Source organism: Mustela lutreola, chromosome 11 (genome assembly GCF_030435805.1).
Source record: "Mustela lutreola isolate mMusLut2 chromosome 11, mMusLut2.pri, whole genome shotgun sequence".
NCBI classification, from domain to species: Eukaryota; Metazoa; Chordata; class Mammalia; order Carnivora; family Mustelidae; genus Mustela; species Mustela lutreola.
In genome coordinates, this window is record NC_081300.1 from 35,283,996 (window position 1) to 35,308,096 (window position 24,101).

The 24,101-nt window shown below is 56.3% G+C and overlaps 1 protein-coding gene across 50 annotated transcripts in view; it reads left to right on the forward strand.

Moving 5' to 3' along the window:
- The window catches only part of CELF4 (CUGBP Elav-like family member 4), a 287,772-nt gene that overhangs the window by 248,219 nt on the left and 15,452 nt on the right, over window positions 1–24,101 (forward strand). For 11 of the 50 annotated variants that reach the window (XM_059139814.1, XM_059139816.1, XM_059139819.1 and 8 more), the window contains exons 4-10: window positions 10,884–11,012; window positions 11,443–11,522; window positions 11,956–12,099; window positions 13,067–13,214; window positions 14,544–14,693; window positions 18,358–18,423; window positions 19,762–19,845. In XM_059139814.1, coding sequence (XP_058995797.1) covers window positions 10,884–11,012; window positions 11,443–11,522; window positions 11,956–12,099; window positions 13,067–13,214; window positions 14,544–14,693; window positions 18,358–18,423; window positions 19,762–19,845 — 801 coding nt within the window. The remainder of the gene's footprint in view (window positions 1–10,883; window positions 11,013–11,442; window positions 11,523–11,955; window positions 12,100–13,066; window positions 13,215–14,543; window positions 14,694–18,357; window positions 18,424–19,761; window positions 19,846–24,101) is intronic. The other 39 variants (XM_059139818.1, XM_059139828.1, XM_059139831.1 and 36 more) reach the window with 7 other exon arrangements.

The window sequence follows — 24,101 nt, forward strand, 5'->3', positions numbered from 1 at the left end:
AGAAGGGGGTTGGGGGACAGCGGAGACTCCCAGAGGGCTAAGGTGGCTGGACCAAAGATGGACAGGAAGGAAACCTGAGGGTTGATGGAAGAGGCCAGGACCCTCCTCTCAGAGCAGGGCTGGCCCAGCTTCAGGGCTTGGGGCAGAGAAAGTGGATGCCATCTTCCCCCTTAGCACCAGCAGGCACAGAATCCCACCGTCTGGAGGGCTGAGCTCCTGCAGGCAGGCCTAGGGCTGGAGAGGTTGTTCCTGAGGGGAAGATGGCCAGGAGCAAGCTGGAGACCCGTCACAGCTCTTCCCAGCCCTGGTTGCACGTTGGAATTATCTGAGTGGCCTTCAAAGAAACGAAAAACCAAAGCCAGTACTGTTGATTCCTGGGCTCCAGACTAGTCCCTAATCTTGGAAGCTGGCCCTAGGCATCCGTATTTTGAAAGCCTCCAGGTGATTTTCCTAGCAGTCAGAGCCAAGAACCAGCGTCTTATAAGATCCAAGACTTCTGCTGTTATTCTGGAAAGGGTGTACAAGGAAGGAGGAGCGGGCTTTGTTTTTCTAGGGAAACGCTTGGGCTCTGGGCAGGATTGGGCTCTTTGGTGGGGCATGTGGGACACCTGTCTTCTGGGCTGCCTTGAGACTCCTGCTAGGGTGTTCAGGAAATGTCACCCCTACACTGGGTGGTGCCAGAGGAGGGTGGGTTGAGAGGCCTCTGATGATCCCATCCAGGCTCATCGGAAGTCTTCCTCACAGTGTCCGGGGTGGGGACTGGGCTTAGTAGATGTGGCCTCTGGGTTCAAGGATGACCACTGCTGTATTAGACTAGCAAGGTTGACCCCAAGGTGCTTGTCCCTCCCCAGGAAGACGGGCAGCAGGCTGTGGGAAGTCGGGACACTGCTCTCCTCCTTGACCCACAAGAAGCCCCACCCTCAATGTGAAAACTGGGCCATGGGTCAGACAAGCAGAGGGTTTGCCCCATCCCCCTGCTGTGCAGACGGGGGGGAGGAGCGGGGTGGACCCAGGACCAGCCCCTCGCTCCGTAAGGCTGTAGGAAGTTCAGCCACCACTGGGGGGATGAGGGTGAGCTGTGGCTGGGGTTCAGGGGTCTGAGGGCCGACCATATCCCTCAAGCCACAGCCGCACAGCTCTACCGTGCACCAGACAAGCCCCGAGCAGAAGTGAATAGAGACGAGTGGCCCCAAGCAGGTCTTTTCACTTCTGCCCCAGTAGCTGTGGCCACCTTGACTAGCTTCTCAGTCCTGCCAATGAGATGTTCTGAATGGCATTCCTGGGTCTCTCCTTCTCCTGTGAGCCAGCATCCTCCAGCCACGCTAGCCCACCTGTCCCCTGCAGAAGCCACCTCTTTTTGTGGGAATAAAGCCTGGCTTTGTCTGTCTCCTTGAGCACCGAGGACAAACTGGCCATAATTTATGCTCCCACATGATATAAAGGGAAAAAGGCCCCATTATGCTATAAATTATCCTGTGATGGGTGAAATGCTGTGGAGAGCACCAGACACCGGTGGAAACCCCATTAGACAACAGGGTTTGGCTGCCGAGAAGTCCCAGCAGAACCCCAGGCCGTCTGCCATGTGCCGCACGCCTGGTAAGGATACTGTAGCAGATCCAATGTATCATCACTTACCTGGAGAGACGGCTGCGCACTGCTGCCCTGGAGAAAGGTGACTTCTCCATAGAGCTACCTTGTGACCCAGGCTCCCCCTGGGAGGCCCGGTGCAGACTCTGGGTGGGTTGAGGGTCGGAGAGTCAGAGAGGGAGGCAACAAGGGTGCAGTGGGGGTCTCCGTGCCCCTCACCTGTACTGAACCTCCAGGGCTCAGTTCTTGCACAATTCAGGCCCCCTATGCCTGCTCAAAGCCTCTAGTAGTGTAAGGGACCAGTGTGCAAGGGCCGTTTATGGTGGGTGGTGGCCGTTTATGGGGACAGGGTGGTGCCAGTCCCCATGCTCTGGTCCTGTCTCCTGAAACCTGTTGCAAGCCCTTGTGGGCACAGAGCCACAGCTGTGCTCCGGGCAGCCACCAGGGGGCTGGAGGGACACTGACCACCCGGAGAGTGGATTCCGCCAACAGGTCCCCTGTCCTATGTGGGGAGGCGACAGGACCCTGCAGCCTAGACAAGGGAAGGGGAAGGCCTGAGGACTCACCAGGAAAGAGCATATTTCCTTGTCACCTGGGGAAGTTTAAGACAGCTGGGCTTTGGGCAGAGGGGTGAGTGAGCCTGGGGAGGTCCTGTGAGGCCTGAAGAGAGGTCTCCGGGCCTTTAGGAGAAGGGGAGCCTGCTGCTATCTTGTTACTGAGCAGCAGGTTATGGGTGCCCTGCCTGGGTCCCGTTCTGGGCTCTGAAGTGAAGCCCTGGACGTGGAGAAGCAGTGGGCCATCATGCCCTTGCTGCTTTCTGTGTGCAGGTGGAGGGGTGGCGAGAAAGGAGAGGGAGTGAGATGTCCAGGTAACACTGTCCTCCCCTGGAGGGAGGGTGACCGGACCGGAGAGCTCAGCTCAGATCACTGAGTGTGGGCTTGGCTTCACTGATGACTAAGTGTGCAATCCTGGGAAAGATACTCAGCTCTCCTGGGCCTCAGGGTCTCCATCTACACAGTGGAAATAATGAAATAGCCACAATACCTGTGAAGAGCTTCTCTCATGGCCTGGGTTAAAGTGAGCGTTCAGTACTGGAGAACCATGATGATTTGTATTATTGTTGCTGTTTTTAAACACCTCCTGACATAAGCAAGTCAGTCCGGGGAGGGAGTTGATCTGATCAGTGCAGCCCTCGGGCAGTGGACGTTCTGTGACGTTCTGGTCATAAAAGGGTGACACGGGGGCTGGGAAGGCTGCTGCTGTGAATTGGGGAGCTAGGCCCAGCCTGGGGAGCACATGGTTGGCAGTGAGAACGGACACAGACAAGGACCCTAGACGGAGACTGTGAGTTCAAGGCCAAGTGTGCAGGGGTCAGAGGTGACGGGCCAGGCCTTGAGGGAGGTGTTCAGACTGCGGGTGTGTGGAGAATATTTGCATGTGCTGCTCTCAGACCTGGGATGTTTGTGGCTCCCGATTTCTACCTGGCAGCCCCGGCCTGCGAATCCCTTAGGGCCCAGCCCAAGCCTCAGAGACCCCTGGCCACGCCCTGCCCACACAGCTCACCGCTCCAGGCTCTGCACCTGCGCTCATCTCCAGGGCCCCTCCTTTCCTACTGAGGATTCCTGGAGATCAGTGCCTCGTCCCGGCCCCTGCCCCCATGCCAGCTTCATCAGAGCCCTGGGCCTGAGGCTCACTGAGCAAACAGGTTCCTTTATTCATGTCAATGAATATATAGGAGCATCCTCGACATGCCAAGTTCTCCAGGCGTTGGACCTTCAGCAGTGAGTGAAATGGACTCACATCCTGGCCTCTATTGAAGGGAGGCTGGAGATAAATCAGTGAGTAAAATAAGGTGATTCACATTATGAAAAAAATACAGGGTTGCCTGGGTGGCTCAGTGGGTTAAAGCCTCTGCCTCCGGCTCAGGTCATGATCCCAAGGTCCTGGGATCAAGCTCCACATCAGGCTCTCTGCTCTGCGGGGAGCCTGCTTTTCTTCTCTCTCTCTCTCTGCCTGCCACTCTGCCTCCTTGTGATCTCTGTCTGTCAAATAAATAAATAATAATCTTTTAAAAAAAAAAAAAAAAAACACTGCTTAAAAAAAAAAATACAGGGAAGAAGGCAGGGGAATGAAGGTTGTGATTTGAAGTAGCATGGTCAGGAATGTTCCACGCGCAGTGACACGGGATGGAAGGCTCTCGGGAAGTGAGGGCTCCGAAGAAGTCTAGAACATGATCTCTGAGACAAGAGGAGCAACAGGACACTTAAAGGCCCCGGGCAGGGAAGCACAGGAGGGTTCCTGAGACAGCCTGGAGCCCTAGGTGTGTGGAGCAGAGGGAAGGAGGGACCCAGGACAAATGAAGTGTCGTTCCCTACCGACCTCCAGAAGACCAGGCTTGTTCCCAGTGAAATGGGATCCCATGTGAGGTTTGAGCCGCAAATCGATGGTCTCTGCCTGGGATTTGAACTGACCCCTCCGCATGCTGTGTGGAGAGCAGATAGCACGGGCCTGGGTGGGTGTCAGGAGACAGTGAGGGGTGACCCACAGGGCTCAGGGCAGACCCTGACGTGCAGGGAGGCAGGCTGGCTGAAGGAATGCCACTGAGGGGACTGGATGCAGTTCTGTGGCTCCTGCCTCGCCCCACCCCCACATCAAACGCTGCCTGTCAGGAGGGAGCTGGGAGATCAAGGCCTGGCACCGCCTCCCCCACCTCCCCCGCCTCCCCCGGGGGCCAGAGCCGGCTGAGGGTCCTCATTTGCATCCCTGGTGGAGAGGGAGCCCCAGCCCAGCTCCAGCAGCCTTTGATCTGGTTTGATGTCTCCCTCAGCCTTCTTCCCAGGCAGGAAGGCTTTTATCCTTGGAGGGGGAGACAGCCCCCGCCCAGCTGCCTCCCTTGGTCTGGCTCTGGCTCTGACTCCGTGTGTGCTGTGGGGACTGAGGAGGGCGCAACTCTTCTCCTCATTTTACACTGCCTGCTGAGAACCCACGTCCGCTGGGCTTGTTACCCCATGTCCCAGGCCATGTCCCAGGTGAAGGGACTGACTCTCTGGAGGGTGGCTGACCCCATCACAGGGCTGCAGAGGGATTGAACCCAGGCCCCTAACCCAGGATGGGGGAGGGATGTTGAAAGAGCCCCCACAAACCTGAGGGGGGCAATTGTGGGGATCCCTGTGATGAGAGGAGCACCCCCTCCCCAACCGCCCTGTCAACCCACCCCTACTTGGAAGGCAGATTTGAGTCTGCTTTCCTGGGATGGGGGGGACCTCTACTCGGGCTGACAAATAAGAGGCCTGGGAGGTCTTAGGCCCTGGGTTGGGGCATAATCAGTCTTGAAAAGGGCAGAGATTTAGATCCGTATGATTGGTTTGAGGCCCGCTGGTCCCTTAGGAGCCAAAGGGGCTTAGTGGGTCTGGACCAGCCATACTGGTGGAAATGGCACATGGTAGGGCTCAGTGTAACTTTGGGAGAAAGGCCTCATTTTGGACCAATCCAGGCTGTGCTCGCTTCCGAAGCACATATACTAAAATTGGGTCAATCCGGGTAGCCCTCCTGGGGGAGGCTGGGGGGTCAATTTGTGGTCCCCCGAACACTGTCATTTGGGCAGAGTACTGCAAAGGACAGCCTGGCTTCTCGGCCCAGGCTGGGCAAGCATGACTTTGTTCATCTCAAAGTATGGGGTGGGGTTCCTCTCCACACCCCTGGGGATGAGGGTGGGGGTGCCCCCCCGGGGGGGGTGAGCTCGGTAAGAGCTGTAAGTGGCACAATGGGTGCACTTAGGGAGCATTCACTCTGTGCTAAAACCCTGTGTGTTCAGCTCATTTAACTCCTACAGGCTGACACGGTGGGCACAACAGCTATTCCCACCCTCTTACAGATGAGGAAACGGGCGCGGGGAGGTTACGTGACCTGCCTGAGGTTGGTTTGACAGACAGCCCCAGTGACTGCCTGAAAGATGTCTTCCCCACCCCCACCCCACCCATCCAGTCGGTGTGTCTCTCCTGTCCCTTCTACTGGAGGTCCTCCTGATCCACAGTGAAGTTAGGGGTCAGGAGTAAGCCTTTTCCCCTCAGACTCGCTGTCTGTGGACCCTGGAGCCCTGAGATCATCTCCAGGGAGAGCAGATGGTTCTGAAATCCAAGAGGCACCTGGGGAAGTCTCCAGGTCCCAAAACAGCCTGGGAGATGCTTGAGGTGCCCGCATGGGATGGGCCTCGGAGCTCCTGGTTCTGCTAGCAGCTGAGGCAGGAATGTGGGACACCCTGGGGTCTCGGCTCTGGCCCCAGCTGGAGCACCTTGGGGTCCAAAGCCTGCAGAGCAGGAGGGAAGACCTCTGATTCAGTGACTGTGAACATCTGGCATTTTTTCCTCACTCCCCAAACCGCTGTCTTTGGGTCTCCCGGGACCCAAAGTAAAGTGTCTCTTGCCCGCCTGGCCCTGTATCCCCACCAGCAGCCAAGCCCCCCACCAATTCCTCTGCCCTCCCCACCAGCCACAGACCTCAAAGCCACCTACTCCCCACGCTGGCCCCTAGCCCTGGGGTTCTCCCCAGCTCCCCTCCGTCCTCCCACAAATCCTCCGTCAGCAGCCGGAGGAAAGAGAACAGTAAAAGTCTACTGTGGCAATAAAAGGCATTAACCATCTGAACACTCGCCCACAGTGCCGTCTCTCCTTAAGCAGGAAATATTGTTTAATGCCCATGGTAATGAGTGAATCGAATTTTGGAAATTAAACCGGAATTTGAGCATTAGCGCTAGGGCTGCCATTTGGCAAGCCAAAGGGGCCCTGCCACCGTCCGCCTCCACCCGACTCAGGGCCCCACTCCCCCTGCAGGGCCCTGGAGAAGCTCCCTGGACATCTGCCCTTCCCCCCACCCTCCAGGCACCATCCTGAGACAGCCTGTGTAGAGGCGGGTCCTGAACCCGCTTTGGGGTTATATGGCTTTGGTGTTTTCTGGGCCCTCCTTTGAAAATGCAAATCCTTCCAACCTGGCCCCATCCTGCCCTGAGGTCCGGAGTGAAGGAGTGCAGGAGTCTCTCTCTCTCTCAGGAATTGGAAAAAGCCCAAGATTCTGGCAACCAGATGCCACTGCCTTTTCAAAAGCACCTATCCACCTCTGTATGGCTCCTGGGGGCTGGCACCCGGTGCTCTTTAGAGGTTGAGAAACTGATGTTTAATTAGACTGAGGTTCTAGGAGAATAAAAAAGACTCCTGAAGCCAGAGGAACGGGAGAGGTGTGTGTTGATGGAGGGAGAGGCACGAGGCTGCTGGAAAGGCAAAATTGAACTTGAGCAGGTCCCCCCATTGCAAGCCCTGAGGCATGCAGGGACCCCTAGGGGTGGATGACAAGAGCAGCCTTAGGAATCCCTTCCAATTCTGAGACTTTGTTCAAATTCTGTTGTGAGCCTAGAGCCCCCCGCCACCCACCCCCACCTGTCCTCTGGACAGCATAGCTCCAGCCCGCTTTCCTTCTGGAAGCCTTCAGCATCTGAACACTCCCCACCTCCACTGTTGGTCCCGCTAGTGCCCAGTCCAGAGCTATTTCCTGGCTGTCTCTTCTCTCTCACAGTAGGTGCTCAGTAAGTGCTTGCCGAAGGAGCCACCGGAAGGTGGGCCCAGGATGGACGCCAGGGGCTCTGATCCAGGCCCTGCTCTAAGATAGCCATGAATGTCTTCTCTGGACCCAGAACTGCATACTTTACCCATGCGTTATCTGGGGGTGCTGTAGACGATGCAGTCCCTAGCACTGGTGGGAGGACACAGGGCACAGAGGGCTGAGCTGCCCTCTCTGGGTTCAGGCAAGGCCCAGGCCTAGTGCCTACCTTCTGCTGCCCAGCCTTTCCGGGGTGTCACAGTTCTGCTCCCTTTGAACCCCAGGTGCTTCCCACCCCCACAGACACAGGCACTCACATTTAAAAAGAGCAGGGAGCAGGAGCAAGGGGTTATAGGATTGGGAAGTCAAGAGACCCAGGGAGGCAGCAGCTGTGTGTTTTGGAGCAACCTCTGTGCTCCTCATTCCTCATCTGCAGAGGCAGGACCTCTCAAGTTCTCCAGGGCCTGGTCCCGCTCTGCCACTCTAAGGCCTTGTTCCCTTGGGGGACAGCACACTAGTTCTGGGGCCACTGTGCAACAGCCCCAGTGGCCTTTGCCTTGTTCGGAAGCGGCCTATTGCAGATGTGCTGTCAGCTCTGCCTCTCTCCTTCCTGCTGCAGGAATAAATCAGGAGGGGGGTGGCACTCCATTTCCTCTTCCTCCTAGATAGAGAACCCCGAGTAATGGCCCTCACTGTAGACCTGCTCAACAGGTCCTGTCCCTGTAGCATCTCTTGCAAACCTAACACCTCCCACCCAAGGCAGGACGGACGATTCCCTCCCATTTTGTAGACCTAAAGACCCTGGTGGGAAGCAGTTCTATGGCTGCAAGGAGGGGAGCTGGGGTTTAGCCCCAGGGTCTGGGCCCGAAAGAGTTCCACCCTTGGACTCAGAATCCTTCCAGCCCCTGGTCTGAAAGAGAATCATGAGAATCACACCAAAGCCCAGCAGGAATGAAAAGGAGGCAAACGGGGTATCCTGGAAATTACCATCATTTGAGTGGGGCTGGGGTCACCGGAGAATCCCTCGGGGAGTAAGTATGGAGCGGGGTTTCTTTGGTTTCTTTCAGTCTTCCAGCAAGGCAAGGCTAGCTGCAGTTTCCCTGGAGAAATGTGGGTGGTCAGGGAGAGGAGGAGCCTGGCCCCCTACACGTTTGGAAGGAAGGGCCTCCAGAAGGACAGGCCCTGGTCTAGACTGAAGAACTGTAAGGAAGGCAAGATTTCACGGGAGAGGAGGAAAAAATTAAAGGGGAAAAAAAAAAACTGGCAAAAGGAAAGTGGCTGGATAGAAAGGCACGTGTGGATGAATTTTAATGCAATCAAAAGGCTGTCATAATGATAATAAAGGAATACATTCCGACGTCAGGAGAGAGGAGAAGGCGAGGGGCTGCTGTCCCAGCATTTAAATTAGGCTCAGGTGGAGGAGGGGCCTACTCTTCCCTCCCCCTTCCCATACCCAGGGAGGAGAAGGAATTTCTAAGAAGGACAGCCAGGGATTAGCTGGAGGCAGGGGGTTTCACTTCATTGTCTTTCTGGAAATCCCATTTAATCGGAGTCTTTAAAAGGTGCTGGGGGCGAGGGGGAGCCCTAGGCTGGCCTCCAGTCCACAGTTGCAATGTCTCAGGACTTCACCAAAGGCTTGAAAATATCTGTCCACTTCCTGCAGAATGCTGCTGCTGCTTCTGGGAGCTCAACAGAGTCCCTGACCCGGCTCTCCTCTCTCTCTGCCCTCTCCTCTGCCCATTTCTGCTCTCTGTTTCTTCTTCTTCTTCTCTCTCTTTTTAAAGATTTTATTTATTTGAGAGCTAGAGCATGAGAGGGGGAGGGGGTAGAGGGAGAGAGAGAAGATGCTCCCTTGAGCAGGGAGCATGATGTAGAGCTCGATCCCACGACCCCGAGATCATGACCTGAGCAGAAGGCAGCTGCTTAACCTACTGAACCACCCAGGTGCCCCTTTTTGTCTGTTTCTGATTCTTTTCCCTCCATTTTTGTCATGTTCCTTCTCCCTCTGTCCCTAACCCTATCTGCCCCCAGCTCTCCTCACTTCACTGCTCCTCTCTCTCTCTTCTTCCTTCCTCTTGGTTTCCCAGACCAGAGTTTGGAGTCCCAGAGCCCTGAAGATGGGGCAAGGGATGGGCCCTGGGATGGCCCCGGAAGCCGGGTCAAGCAGCCCAGGCAAGGGCAGGTGGCAGGGCTGGGGCTCCATGCCCCAGAGCTTTAGCTGAAGCCCACTACTGGTGAAGGGCAATGTGGTATGCCCAGTCCAGGACTGGTAGCAGGAGCTGGCAATGATGCCCTGCTGGGCATGGAAGGCGCTGGGACCCATGGCCACCCTGTCATTGAGAAGGTGCCCAGTGCTGGGTGCTCTGGGCTAAAGGGTACTGGCAGGGCAGAGGTCAGGTCTTCCTGAAGAGGAGGACTCTGGGGTGGTCTGTGCAGCGGTGCAGGGACCTGTTGGTTTCCTCTGCTCTGCTCCAGACCTCAGGTCAGCCCCTCAGCTCTGTGAACTCCCCTGGCCATGGGGAGTACTATGGCTGCAAAACAATTTTGCCCCAAATTGAGTAAAACAACCATTTGTTCTGCTCAGGGATCCTGCAGGCACAGTGTGGAAGGCTTATGTCTGCTCCGGGATATCTGGGCATCAGCTGGAAGACTCAGGCTGGGGTCTGGAATCAACTGCAGACTCATTCATCCCATGTCTGGTGGTTGATTGGGCTGTCAGCTGGGGACCTGGGTTCCCTTCCATGGGGCCACACTGCACCTTAGTTGTAAGCCCTTCATGGCAGGCTGGCTAGCAGTGCCCCCACCAAAGTGCCCAGGGCTAAATTTTACAGCATGAAATAGGATGGGCTAGACCAAAGAAGGGACACCAGATGGAGGCCAAACAATGTGAGAGAGGAAGAAGGGGTGACCCTGGGAATGGCACACAACATCCATTCATCTACTCTGTAACTTTGTGCTGAGGGCCCACTCTGTGCCAGGTACTGCTGTTCCAACCAATGCCTGGTCTCTTCCCCCAAGGAGAGGACCTGCAATGGGGGCTGGGAGCTAGACAGAAACCAGGGACACAGTCTGGGCCATGAGAGGGAGGAGCTGAGACAGAGAATAAAAGACCGCAGAAAGGAGGGACCTTGATGAGGAAGCAATATTTAAACTAAGACCTAGAAGAAGAGAATTCAGCCTTGTGATGTGGGAGGCACTTTGGGCAGAGGGAACAGCCTATGCAAAGGCCCTGAGGCAGATTTGCCTGTTGTGAGTTAATTTTAGCCTCTGGGGGTGAAGGTGGCTCAAGAAGGTAGTGTGTGTCTAAGAGGATGGAGGAAGGGAATGCAGGGTTGCCTAAACGACCCATGTGCCATTCCTGGGCCACCTGTGTGCAATAGGTGAGCAGCGGCACCAGGGGCCTTGCTCCCTCTGGACGCGAGGGGGCACAGTCGCTGCCATCCAGCATCCTTGACCCAACCCCTCCTTCCTCACCTCCTCCTCTGGCTACGCTCTCCCTCTCCCCCAACCCCCTCACCCTGTGGCCCAGCCTGCTCTAGCTACGCCCCAGCCGCCCCCCTCCTCTCCAGCAATGAGCCCTCTCCCCTGCCCAGCTCTACCCTATCCTCCTCCCCCTTCCTCTTCGGTCGCGCCGTCTTACCCCCGGGCCTGCTCCGGTGCAGCCCGGCTCCCCCGGCCCGGGTAAGCATCTCCTAATTTTGTTCCAGAAGATAGAAAACTCTTCGTGGGCATGCTCAACAAGCAGCAGTCCGAGGACGACGTGCGCCGCCTCTTCGAGGCCTTCGGGAACATCGAGGAGTGTACCATCCTGCGCGGGCCGGATGGCAACAGCAAGGGTGCGTGGGGGCGGGGCGGGGGAGCGGGCGGGCGAGGCCTCGGGCTTTGCACCTCACCGACCGCCAGCCTTGTCCTGGGCCGCCCCCAGCTGGTGGGGACGGACCCGACCAGCGAACAGCGAGCCAGGGAAGCGTACTTGGAAGGGGCGAGGCGGTCGGCCCCAGGAAGGGAAGGCCTCTAGCCGAGTCCAGACAGGGGCAGGGAGACTTCCGGGGTCTCTTAACTCTCCGGCCCTTCCAGGTCTTTCTGTGTCTCTGTGTTTCTCGATGTCTCTCTTCTCAGTCTCTGTGGGTCACCCATTCTCTGCCTTCATCTGGGATGCGCCCTCTTCCCTCCGTCCCTCCGGTGCCCCGCCTCTCAGCCCTGTAGCGCTTCTCTGGCCTTCCTGGGGGCCCTCGCGCCCTGGCTCAGCCTCTCCCGTCCCCCCAGGGTGCGCCTTTGTGAAGTACTCCTCCCACGCCGAGGCGCAAGCCGCAATCAACGCCCTGCACGGCAGCCAGACTATGCCGGTGAGTGGCCACCCCTCCCCCACCGCCGGGGCTGGGGAGGGGGCAGAGGGGCCGGGAGTCCCGCAGAGCCCCACCCACCTTTCCCCCCACTCCCTCCCTCCCCCGCCCCCGCACATCGTACCAAACCTTGCCAACCGTGAGGCGCTCACAGCCTTCCCAAGAGAAGGAAGGCTGTATCAGTATATCCGTTTCTCAGACAAGGACTCCGAAGCCCAGAGATGTTAAGGAACTGGACTGCCCCTAGATAAAAACCGCCCGCGGTGGAGTTAAGACCCCAAACCCCCGCCCAGTGCAAGCGCGGGAGCGAGCCTTCCGCTACCCCCTCCCCCCATCCCCCACTGGAGAGGATCGGGTGGGTCCAGGCTGAGGGCAGGGACAGTTGGGAGAGGAGGCAGCTGGAGCAAGGGGGCCTCACGCGCATTAATGGCTGCAGGGAGCCTCGTCCAGTCTGGTGGTCAAGTTTGCCGACACTGACAAGGAGCGCACGATGCGGCGGATGCAGCAGATGGCTGGCCAGATGGGCATGTTCAACCCCATGGCCATCCCGTTCGGGGCCTACGGCGCCTACGCACAGGCAGTAAGTGGGGGCTCAGCGGGGCGGGGGTGGGGGGCAGCTGTTCTCTAGCTCACTTTGCTCAGAGCCCCAAAGAGCTAGGACAGCTAACAGCACTGACGGGAGCCCTGCTCCTGGCCCAGAATATTCTGCTGCCCTGGGGCAATGAGGAGTGGAGAGGAATGAACCCAGGGAGTGGAGGCCCCTAGGAGGCATCCTTTCCAAGCAGTGAGGGAGGCTCAGGTGTTTGCTTGTCATCCCACTACTCCTGCCCTCACTCTCCGAAGGGGCTCCTCAGGCCTCTGGGCACTCCTGGCAGGGGTGTTCCACAGCTGCACTAACCCCTGAGGTCCCCCCGGACCTGCCTCATGCTGCTGGCCACCCACTTCTTCCTTCCACACTGGAGCCGCCTCTGTCCTCATCTCCCCCAAGCTGCCCCCACCCCAGACTTGTAACCACAGCCCCACGTGAGTGGCACTGAGGTAGGCCAGGTTTCCTGTTCTGAAGAGGTCAGCTCACTTCACTTTCTCAGCAGTGTCCAAACTTGGCCATGTCCACAAACTACCCAGTCCCCACTCACCTTTCTGAAAACATTGGGGGTACCTAGAGTTCTGGTCATGTCCTCCTGTTGCTTCGGCCGCAGACTCCAGGTGAGGATCACTTTCAACAAATCCATGCCAAGTTAGTTCCACAGACCGTATCTCTAGAACTTTGGCCGTCACATCTCCACAGATGACAGCCCTTTGACAGGCCTGAGCAGCATCCGTGGATCCAGTCTACTGCCCCCCACAACTTTCAAGTCCCTGAGGCCCTGCCATGACTTATGAATATGGTTCTCTCAGGCAGGGGGGGATGGGGAGATAGACCCGAGCTCCCTGGGGTTCAGAGCCGCCCCCCCCCGAGGCTGATCCCCGGGGCACTGAGCCCCCCTGGTGGGGAGGGCTGCCCCCCCTGGAAGCGCATGATATTTTTTCCACTTCCTCTGCCCCAGCTGATGCAGCAGCAGGCGGCACTAATGGCATCAGTCGCGCAGGGCGGCTACCTGAACCCCATGGCTGCCTTCGCCGCCGCCCAGATGCAGCAGATGGCGGCCCTCAACATGAATGGCCTGGCGGCCGCACCCATGACCCCAACCTCAGGTGAGCAGGTGGGGATGGACCCAGTGCCTGACCGGGCAGGGAGGCAGCTGGGCTCAGGGTGGGACCTACTGATCGACCACTTTTGCCAACCAGGGGAGGTTTCTATGGCAAGAGCACACATGCAGGGGCCTGAGCAGGCCTCGTCCTCTGGAACTTTTTCTTGAGAATGTTCTAATCTCTGGGCATCTAGGGGAAGATGGGATGTGCGCCGCCTGTTGTCCGACATGATTTCTGGGTGGTGACAGTTTCACTCCTGTGATGGAGCCATGTCAGGAAGCAGTACATCTTGGTCTCTTATAGATCTCTAGAAAGAAATTCACATGAAAACACCTTCCTTGGAGTTCTGAGGGGTAAAGAGTCCTGCCCATTCTGTGACCTTGTGAGGTTCCAGGCCTAGCCACAGAAGGAGCCCCATTTTTTCATTTTTCTTTAACCCAACTTAGACTCATTGGCTTTTCCCAGGGCAACTGCACAATAAGCAAGAGAGGATCTCGGGAGTTATTCAAGGACAGGGGGCTTGGAAATAACCCCTTTCACAAGTCATGTTCTTTTTTAAAAAATTTGCTTTATTAAAAAATTTTCTTAAAGATTTTTTTTTTTTTTGAGAGACAGGGAGCAAGTGAGAAAGAGCCTGAGCTCGGGGTGAGGGGGTAAAGGGAGAGGGACAAGAAGACTCCCCACTGAGAAGGGAGCCCAATGTGGGGCTTGATCCCCCTTCATTTGAGCCAAAGACAGAGTTTTACCACCTGAGCCACCCAGGCGCCCCACAAGGTGTGTTCTTAGCTGGATCTTGGTTAGTATTCCATTCAGTGATTCTCAACCCGGAGCATCAGAATTAAGACCTCATCCACCAGAGTAGCAAAACTCCTTGGTGGGGAGGTAGATCAGCTCCTTTTGTAATGCAGACAAGAGAGCAGAGCCATCAACTTAGAAGTTCCTTACTGGCTATACAATGACCAATCCATCCTGACTTAGCTGGAGGTGAGCAACAACCACTGAAAAAGATGAAACGAAAATTAAGGGTGACCAAATTCAAGGACACTGAGAATAGTTTATGAGCTGCGTGTCCAAGATCATGTTGTAGTCACTGGTCACAGAAGTCTTTATGAGGTAGGCTAGATTTGGACTCTGCCTTGAAGGATGGATACAGTTGGGATGAGTGGTGTTACCATGCAGGGAAATAACCCAAGGCATGATTCCCAGATAGGTCTGAGTAGGTACATTCCAAGGCCCTTGGAGCCAACAGGTGGAGCTCCATGGGTTGGCCTTCCTCACCTTGGTTCCACTTGCCTCCCCTCCTCCTCCACCCCTCTCCACCTCTGGAACCAGGTGGCAGCACCCCTCCGGGCATCACTGCACCAGCTGTGCCTAGCATCCCGTCCCCCATTGGGGTGAACGGCTTCACCGGCCTCCCCCCACAGGCCAACGGGCAACCTGCTGCGGAAGCTGTGTTTGCTAACGGCATCCACCCCTACCCAGGTAAGCCTATCCTTTCCTTTCCCATGCAGCACATTCCTTGTCCATTCCATCTCTGCCCTTGGTGGTGTAACAGGGAATATGTGGCTCCTACCTTTTGCCTCTTCCTTAGCTGAACCCCACATGTGATCAGAGACAGCTAGCCTCCTGCCCTCCTTCAGGGAGCCCCTGACTGGGAAGAAGAGACCAAATTCTCCTTCTTGGAGAGGTGCGAGTCTGAGGGTGAGAAAGAAGCTCATGGAACTCTGTCAGGACAGGGAAGAGAATAGATACAGTTGTACAACCAGGTTGAGAGGCTAGTAACTGCAAATTAACTGAGAGTAAATTTGACCCATAGGAAGTGAGGAGATAGATGCTAAGATTCTTAGTGTTAAGGAAGAAAAAGTTCTAATAAGAAGGTAGCAAAGACATATAAACTGTCCATTTAGCATCTACGTACCCCTTGGGTCCCTGGATCTGTACGCTGGACAGGGAATCAGAACCTTGGCTAGCACCCCAGTGCTTCCCGCATAAATTGCAGCACACAAGATCCAGAAGGCCAGCTCCTGATTAACTTTGTTCCTCTAGAACTTAGCATTTCTGTTGTGGTGAGAGTGCCCAGCTGACTTGAAGCAGCTGCTGTCTAGTTTTGAAGGTGGACTGACAGGAGAGCAGGAAAGCTGGGCCTAAAGCCCTAGAGTAGACTGGCAAGGGGCAATATGAGATATGAAGATGCTGTCTTCCTTCCCGGAGGGCAGATGGTCAGGTTACAGAGTCCCCATCAGGACTTGTAAGCGCCCAGTCATCTGTGCCAGAGGAAAGGGGCCTCCAGAAGAAGAACAGGACAGGGGCCTATCCCCTAGAGGTCAAAGTCAGCCAGGAATACAGTATATGTGGAGAGCATAATGAGACAATAAGGCAGAACAGAGAGTGTCCTCGAGAGTGAAAGTTCTCTGCCTTGAGATGCTAAAGGATTCAAATGAAGGGAGAGTTCTGTAGGCTGAAGGAGCCCGAGAGAGCTTCCCAAGGAGGAGACCAGATCTACTTTAACAAATACGTAGACATTAGAGAGGTGAGGATGAACAAGGAACACACTTCTGTGGAAGGGACTGCCCTGGAGGCACAGAGACCAATGGGCCTGCCTGGCCCAGGGAGGAGCTGGCAAAGAGGTTGGCCGAACCAGGACAGGGGAAGTCAGCTTGGGGGGCAAAGCAGTGCTCTCTACTCTGGTTGCTCATCAGTAACTTCTGGGTGACTTTGTGAAATCAAAGAATCCCGGAGATTCTGATTTCAGTGTCTGGAGTGAGGCCCAGACATCCACAGACGATGAAAGTTCCACCCGCAGCCGAGTGCAAGGTCACTATGCTAGCCAGAAATAGAGGAGAATTTCCTGACTTTGGCCTCGGAGTTGTCTCTGATCTGATCCCAGTGCTCAGATCCCTCAGATCTGAGGGTCAGATCTGATCTAACCCTCACTGCCTAGACAAGAGGCCAGAGAAACCCAGAGTGAAGTCGCAGGACTGAAGGATCTGGAGTGTTGTTGGAGGAGGAAGACTCCAGTCCGGCCAGGGAGGTGGGGAGGGGCATGGGAAGCCAGAGACAGGAGAGACCCCACCAATCTCAGGTTCTTGGGCTCCTCCCCACTCAGGCTCATGAGCTGGGAGATCCATTCCCCAGCACATCTGGGTGGTTTCATTCCTCCCACTCCCCCCCTCCTCCCTGCCTGCAAGCCCATCTGGATATCTGGATTTTGACAAACCTGTTTCTTCCCCCACCCCCTCCAGCATCTGTGAGCTGTTTCCCTCATGGAATTTGGAAATGTTCCTCTCCCCCATTTGTAACAATCTGCCACATCCCATAAACAATTCCCTGCCAGAACAGGAGGGAGGGATGGAGGGAAGGAAAGGAGAGAAGTAGTACATTAAAAAAATTAATTTACCATCTTTAAATGCAGAGTTTGGAGCCACTGTAATGAGCGAGATCCTTCAAAGTGTTCACTCTTTGGCAGTTACTAATGAGGTCATTAAGCAAAGAAGTGGAGAGGGGTCTCAGAAATGCTTTTCTCTGCTTCCTAGCCCCGGGTAGCTTCTCTGTTCTCTTCTCTCGCTCATGGAGAGCATGTTCGACGCCCACAGTGTGGCCTCTCCTGCCATGTAACAGCCCTGAAGGGCGGCTCTCTCAACTGTTGAGGCCGGCTCACTCCTTAGGTCACCATACTTGCCGAGCACTTGCTATGGTCCCAGCACTCTTCTGGGAGCAACCACCATGGAAGTGGTGCAGGTTAGATTTTGCCTTGGTCACCAAACTGGCCAGAGGAAGGGACACCTTTTTCTCATTTGCATAAAGACACGTTGCGTTGGAGCAGCTGGGAAGGCTAAGGGGACAAACCTAGACATGGCCGCCTAGAGAGCTGGGGCTGGTGGAGGGGTCAGGCAGAGGGAGCAGGAGGGAGGAGAAAGCCAGCCCCAGCAAGCACCAGCACCAGCACCAGTACTCTCACCATCGCCACTGGGATCTCCTGGCTCCAGTCTCTGCGGTGAGGGTTTTGTCCCAAGACAACCGCAGGCAGGAAGGGACCCGCATCCTTCCCCATCTTCAGCTCCCCACTCTGAGCAGTGCCCCCCTGGGCCTAGCTTCCATGCTGCCATCCATGCTGTGTCCAAGGACTATCACCCCAGGGTCTTCCCTGGGCTCCCCTGAAGCTCGGGAGCTATTCTTCTAGTGGAATGTTCCTGAGAGGTTTTCGGACAAGAGCTGAGAATGGAAGTTTGGGAATTCTTCCTGCTCTGTGGGCCCCAAAGCCTAGCATTAACTAGTTAGCTTGGCTGGCCTGAGCTGCCAAACAGGGAAGCCCAGATGATTTTCTTCCTGCCTCACTTTGTTATCTAGTCTGCTTCAAACAGGCTGAGGCTGGATGTGTCCCCACTTGCCTCCCTGGGCCTCCAGGGCCAGCCCCCTACCTCATCAGTCATCAGGGCCCTTGTTCACCAAGTGTGCCCACACTAGCTTTCCCCCATGGCAACTGTAGGCACAACAGAGGCAACAGAAACAAGCCAAGCCTTCTCCCTAGCCCAGCTTCTCCAAGTTATTTGCCAGATTATCAGCTTAAGGCTCCTCTCCTCACACTGGGCAGTAGATATCCCAGACTCAAGACGTCAGGTGGGAGGTCCCCTGGTATTTCAGCTTCGGTTGTCTCCACCCCTTCCCCAGCCCACGGGGGAGACCTTATTTGTGTGGTTACTCCCTGCAGAGGGTGTCTCAGGAGCAGCCTCAGAGTGCAAACCCTCCATGCCTGGGCAAACTCCCGGAGACTAATGGAGAGGTGCCTGGGTTTGAGCAGGAATGGGTGGCCCGGGAAGATGGAGTGGCGGGATGAAGCCTCACAGGCCCTTTATTTTACCCAGGTGGGAATCTGTCCCTGATTTGTGCTGGGGACAAGTGCGGAGGAGCCCACCCTTCTATAGCCTCTAGCCCCCTCACTCACTGTCCCTCAGCCCTTCTCCAGGATCCGGTCAGTCTTCTGAGTGAGCTGCCTACCCCCTGCGTTCCCCAGCCCCCAGTCAGGGTGGGAGCCACGCCACTGTGGCTGGGAAGAGCCTTGCGGCCACAGCCTCATCTTGTGGGCATGGTTGGGGAGAGGCTGGTCTGGTGGGCATGGCTGACTTCTGCTCCCTTGGCTCCCCTGCAGCGCAGAGCCCCACCGCCGCGGACCCCCTGCAGCAGGCCTACGCTGGAGTGCAGCAGTATGCAGGTCGTTAGTACCCTCTCGGCCCCAGTCCTCATTCCCGGGCACCAGGGTCCCCTTCCCACACCTGGCCTGGGCCCAACTGGGGGGAGGTGGGGAGGATGAGGGAGGGCTTTCCTGGGAGAGGACCCCCTCCCTCTCGACGGCTCCCCCTAGTGTTCAGGCAGGGTTTACCTGTGAGGGTGGGTACCCTTCTCAGAGGAGAAGCTTCTAACTGGAGCCCTAGTCGGAGCCCTAACCTTGCTGGGAAGCTATGCATCTCGGAGGCCAGATTTTCCTCCCGCCGTGGTGCTGCCGAGGCCGGTGCGTCCCTGGCTTCAAATCGCAAGGCAGCTCTGGGGGTGCAGCTGGAGTTCACATCACTGGCCTGGCAAGGGTAGATGCCTGGGTGCAAGGGAAGCAGCGACACCCCCCCACCTCACGGTCACATACCGGCAACAGCAGCCAGAGGTAGAATAAAAGGAGAACTGAGAAGAGATAGCCTTGCGGCGAGCAAATGACCTTAGGTCACTGAGTGGGAAGGCCGTGAGCCACTGTAGGAAGCCATGATTCTCTGTCTCTCTCACACGCACCATAATCCTTCCTGCTGCCGGTTTCCTGCTGCCTGGCCAGGTCAGAAAGAGCCAGAGAGCTCTCCCCTGAAGGCAACGTGGGGGTTCTGGTGAAGCTGGCCTCTCACATCTGGAGGTCAGGGGAAGCTCTGTCTTACCTGCTGGGACCCCTGAGCTCTGACCTCGGATCCTGCACCTGTTGGAGCCAGCCCAGGTGGAGGAAGGTGCTGGCCATTCCTGTCCCACCTCTGACCCTTCCCAGTTGAAGGCAGAAAGCACTAGGTGTGTCCAACTCAGTGTTCTGCTCCTGGGGACCAGCCCCTGGCAGGACCCCAGAGGCCAAGCTCATACCTCAGTGGCACCTAACCCTCCCACACAGGTGCCATCAGAGTGGGTGGACCATGTGTGCAAAAGTCAGCTGTGGCTTGGAAAATGGGCATCCCGGCTGGTGGGGTGATCTGGCCCAGGCAGGCCAGTGTTTCTGATGATCCATTACTGTGGATTACCTATGCCTGTGGGTTGTCCATTGTTTCAGAATAGACTTGCCTTCCCCAACCCTGGGAGCGCATGTGTGCGCGTGCACACCCACTCACACACACACACACACACACACACACACACACACACGTGCCCTCAGCTGGCTTTATTTTAGGTGGCTAAGCTAAAATGCCCTTTTTGGCTGGTCTGCTTTTACTGCTCAACACTGAAGTTTCTCTCTTTCTTCCCGCCTCTCACTCTGTCTCTCCATGTCACTGTCACCGTTTCTCCCTCTTGCCTCTTCTCTTTGGCCCTCCAGCAGCCGCCTACCCTGCTGCCTATGGTCAGATAAGCCAGGCCTTTCCTCAGCCACCTCCAATGATCCCCCAGCAGCAGAGAGAAGGTGAGTCTTTGAGCTGGGGCTTCCTCCTCACCCCCTGCTGTCCCTAAAGAGGCTGCTCACTTGGGCCTTTGGCTGGGGCGTTTCTTTCGAAGGGTGACTATGTTTGCGTGTTGTGTTGAGGAGGGCGAGGGAAGACAGCAGGATTGCAGGACGTGGCATTCTCCAGTCCAAGCGCAGAGGTGGGCTTCTCGAGGGCAGTTCTGTAAACCCAAGAGATGGGGGGTCGGGAAGGGAAAACCTGGAGGAGGTGGGGTGGAAGAATTTCCTTCCCCTACTGGGCAGGATTTGGCCAGTGGAAAGGAAGGGAGGATGGAGGAATGTTCGGAATGGAGCAGGAGTAGGGAGACGTGTTCATCACGGACAGGAGAACTTGTATCCTCTGGGTGACCGGGAGAGACAGCTGGAGCTCCCAGGGACTCCACGGGCAGCAGACGGGGTGGGGAGAGACTCAGTGCAGCCTAGTGGGAGAAGAGCCTCATAGAAAGTCCCATCCAGAGGCTCTAGTATGCCCAGGGCCCAGGGCAGGCCAGGCAAGGCCAGTGGGGTTTGGGGGGCTGGGATCTAATAGAGACTTTCAAGTGTCCTCCCATTCCAGAGTCTAGAAACCCCATAGGAGGCTGGAGAAATAAGCCCATGCTCGGGGATTCCACGGGCCTGCTCACAGAGAGATCAGTGTGAGGGGCAGGAGACCAACAAGGTCTTGCTTTGCCCACCCCACGGGAAAGCTCACCCTGCAGTGAGGCCCCTCCGTCTGCCACAGGAGCCCACTTGGCCAGGGGAGTGCCGTGTCTCCAGATCGCCAGCTCATAGTCCCTGCAGCAGGCTGTCCCAGCGCCGGGTGTGTAGTTCCATTCTGGAAAGGACCCTGCCGGGTTGCTAGTCCAAACCCATTGGTCATACAGGCCCCACACAGACCGCAGATGGCTGAGAGCCTGGGCTTTGAAATAAATCCATCTGGGTCTGACTCCCAGGTTGGCCACCTCCTCCTCTCTGACCCCTGACGTCCTCACCTGTAAAATGAGGATAGCAAAGACCAGTCACTAGGGAAGCAGGAAACTCAGAGGAGCCCAAGTTTGACCGGAATTCCAGAAATTTCCTCTGCATTTCTCACGCACAGCCCTTCCTTCACCAAACTGTCACCCCTCTAAAGTTGCCCATGGTGCCCATCACCCCAGTTTACGAACATTGGGCAGCTCCTGAGATCTGTGTCATCATCTCTTGGTACCCAGGAGAGCCAAGCTACAGGAACCCATAGGGTCTGGGCCCCCTACTGGTCAAGTGAGGTGGGGAGGTGGTCCAGCAGCCGGGTCTCCACCGGAGGCTCCCCCTCTTGGGCTGTGGCCCTCCAGCCTGTTTGCCCTGCTTCTCTGTGCCTTGGTCCAGCTCTTCAGTGCATGTCAGTAAGATCAGATCCATGCAGGGTGGGGGCCATGGTGGGGGCAGGAGTCCTGGTGGGGCCCATATCTCCCAGGCCCAGAACAGAGCGCTGTGCCCACAGGCACTATTAGCTTTGTCACCTCACTGGCCTTAGGCTGCCACACCCTCAGCCTGCTGTCAGTGTCCTGCGTCACTCTGGCCCGTGGCCCCAGGGGTCTCTAAGCCTTGCTGCGCGCACACAGATGCAGGTCAGTGCAGCTCTGACCAACACACAGACTGGCCCCTACCCTTACACAGAGTGAGCCCCTCCATCTTCTCCACCCCAGGCACCTTGCTCTAAACTTCTCCAACCTTCCTTCCATCTCTGAGTGCCTTCAGTTCCCCCACCCCCTGCTGCCCTGTGCCCTGCTCCCTGCTCCCCAGACCAGTCCCCTCCAAGCCAGCTCTCAGCTGCGGGATCTCCTACTGTTGTCCACGTTCTCCCTGACTGATGTACTGGGCGAGGCACCATGGGAGAGCAGGGCATGGGGGTGGGGGGAATCGTGGACCTAGATGGTATAGAACCAGGCTTCGCACAGGGTGAGCTCAAGGTGCCAGGACAGGGTCATCAGAGGAGGCTTTGGGGGCCTTGGAGGATGAATGAAGTCTTTAGCACATAGAGTTGGGGACACAAACATTCGAGGTAGGAAGAACAGAAGCAAAGGCATGAGTGCTGTGAATTAGGAGATGAGCTTGACCTTGGGGATGAGACAGAGTGGGGAGATAGGCTGGGCTGGGCTGGAGGCAGACCAAAGCCATGTCCACAGCGTTCCCTGAGGCATAGGTGAGAAGGAAAGCTGTGTTCTTCCAGCCATGCCAGTGGTTGGTCCTTTCTATCACGGTTACCTCCCCCTGTGTGAAGTCATTGAAATACCGGACACACTGGTTGCTGGGGAGACCCTCCTTCTGGCATTTTGTCTTTGAGTTGAGCCTGAAAAGCAACAGATGCCTGAATTCCTGGAGGCTGTCCACTCCACAGGTGGGCCGAGGTGACCCTCAGGGATGCCCAAGTTCTGGCTGTCCCCAGGGCCACAGTGTGCTCAGGGTAGCACCTTCTGTCTCTGGGGCTCTGTTTCACCATTTCTCCAAAGGCTGGGATGTGTAGGCTCCCTTTTGAGGCGTGAAGGGCAGGATGGGGTGGGGGGTGGTTGGTTGGAGCTGGGAGAGGCATTCCCGTGAAGCTCTGCTGCATACCACACTGATAGGACTGCCCTCAAGAGCTTCTTGAATCTTTAAGTTGAATAAACACAACATCCATATAAAGAAGCTTACAGAACTTGAAGTGAGAGTCCCAAGTTCAAAGCAGGTGGCTGCATGGGGTAGGGGGCATTGAGGGAAGACCTGAAGAAAGGAATGGAAGGGAGAAAGAAGGCAGAGCTGGGGGAGGTACAGAAGGACAGGAGAAGGCTAATGTCCCTGTCCCTAAATCTTCCAATTTGGCTGGAGGCAAAAGCTTCCAGACCTAAAGAAGAAAGAGACTCAGACCACAGATTGTATACTTAGGGAATACCAGAAGAGACAGAGCGAATAGACACTATCTGGGGGGAGTCCTGGAAAAGGTATGGCTTAGATCAGGCCTTTGAGCTGATTCCTACCCTCAGGGGACTCACATTGAGCTGGGGACCATCCAGGGATCCATCTACAGAGTGTGAACCAGTGAGAACCTGGCATGGCTGGAGATGGGGTAAGGGGAGGGTCACCAACACTTGGGGGATTCAGCAGAAGGGACCCCAGGACGCTTGCACTTGCGCCGGTTCTGGTTCTGAATGCGCCGTCAGCTGGTAGTTTGCCTGGAGACCATGGCCGGGGAGGAGAGGCTGAGGGCACAAGGGGAGTGCAGATGGTGCAGGGCAGGGATCTAGGACCCAGGAAGTCAGATGCTCAGAAGGTAGCTTTGGTGGTCAGAGGAGTCTTTGTAGGGACCTAGGAGAGAGTGAGGGTCTAGACACTTGCTCCGAACTGGGTTACCTGAAGCCTCACCTGTCCCAGGGAAGCCCCACACAGCTCTGGCTGTGAACACCACATCGCTGTCCTCGTCGGGGCCTTACCACCTTCACTTTCCAAGCTCACGCTCAGTTCCTACCAGCCTCTGGTCAGAACCTTGGTTCTGAGATGCCTCTGACAAACGCGCCTGCCTCCTTTGCATGCTGGCTGGGAACAATCATTGGAAGGACCAGTCTTAAAAGGTTAAAAATATGCAGCATACTCTGTTTAAAATGGCATGAAATAGATGAATCGTCTTAGAGAGAGTTCTATTTCAAATGAAAACTGGGCATGTTGTTTATTTAAAAAGAAAAATGTAAAACTTTAGCAGCCTAGAAATTTCAGAAACCCAAAGGCTTCACCAGTGTTCAGTGTTTCCGGGGCGTGGAGATCTATGATAGGCAGAGAGAGGAAAGCCCAGACTAGCCCGCTGAGATCTGGCTCCACCCCCTGCTGTGTGATGTTTGGCAGGTGACCTAACCTCTCTGGGCCTCCGTTTCCTATCTGTGGAGTGGGAGTGACAATAGCACTTGCCTCCAAGGGCTGCAGGAAGATTAAGTGACTTAACATACAGCTCAAGTGCTTAGAGGACCCTGACCAGTAGTTTGTGCAGAAGTGGTGGGGTTGTTTTCCTTGTCATGGAATGCGGAGCTCCATGCGGGAGCCCCAGCTGAACACCGGGCCATGCCGTGAAGCCCCACCCTGTGCACCTAGCCTGCTGGAGGAGACAAGATAAGTCTTGATTTCTGCACTGGGGATGGGGGCTGAGTGTGAGGTTTGGGGCAGGGGAAGGTGGGACCATGGGGCACCAGATGGCTGCAGGTTGTGGAGGAAGGTGGCCCCAAGGTCGGAGCTGG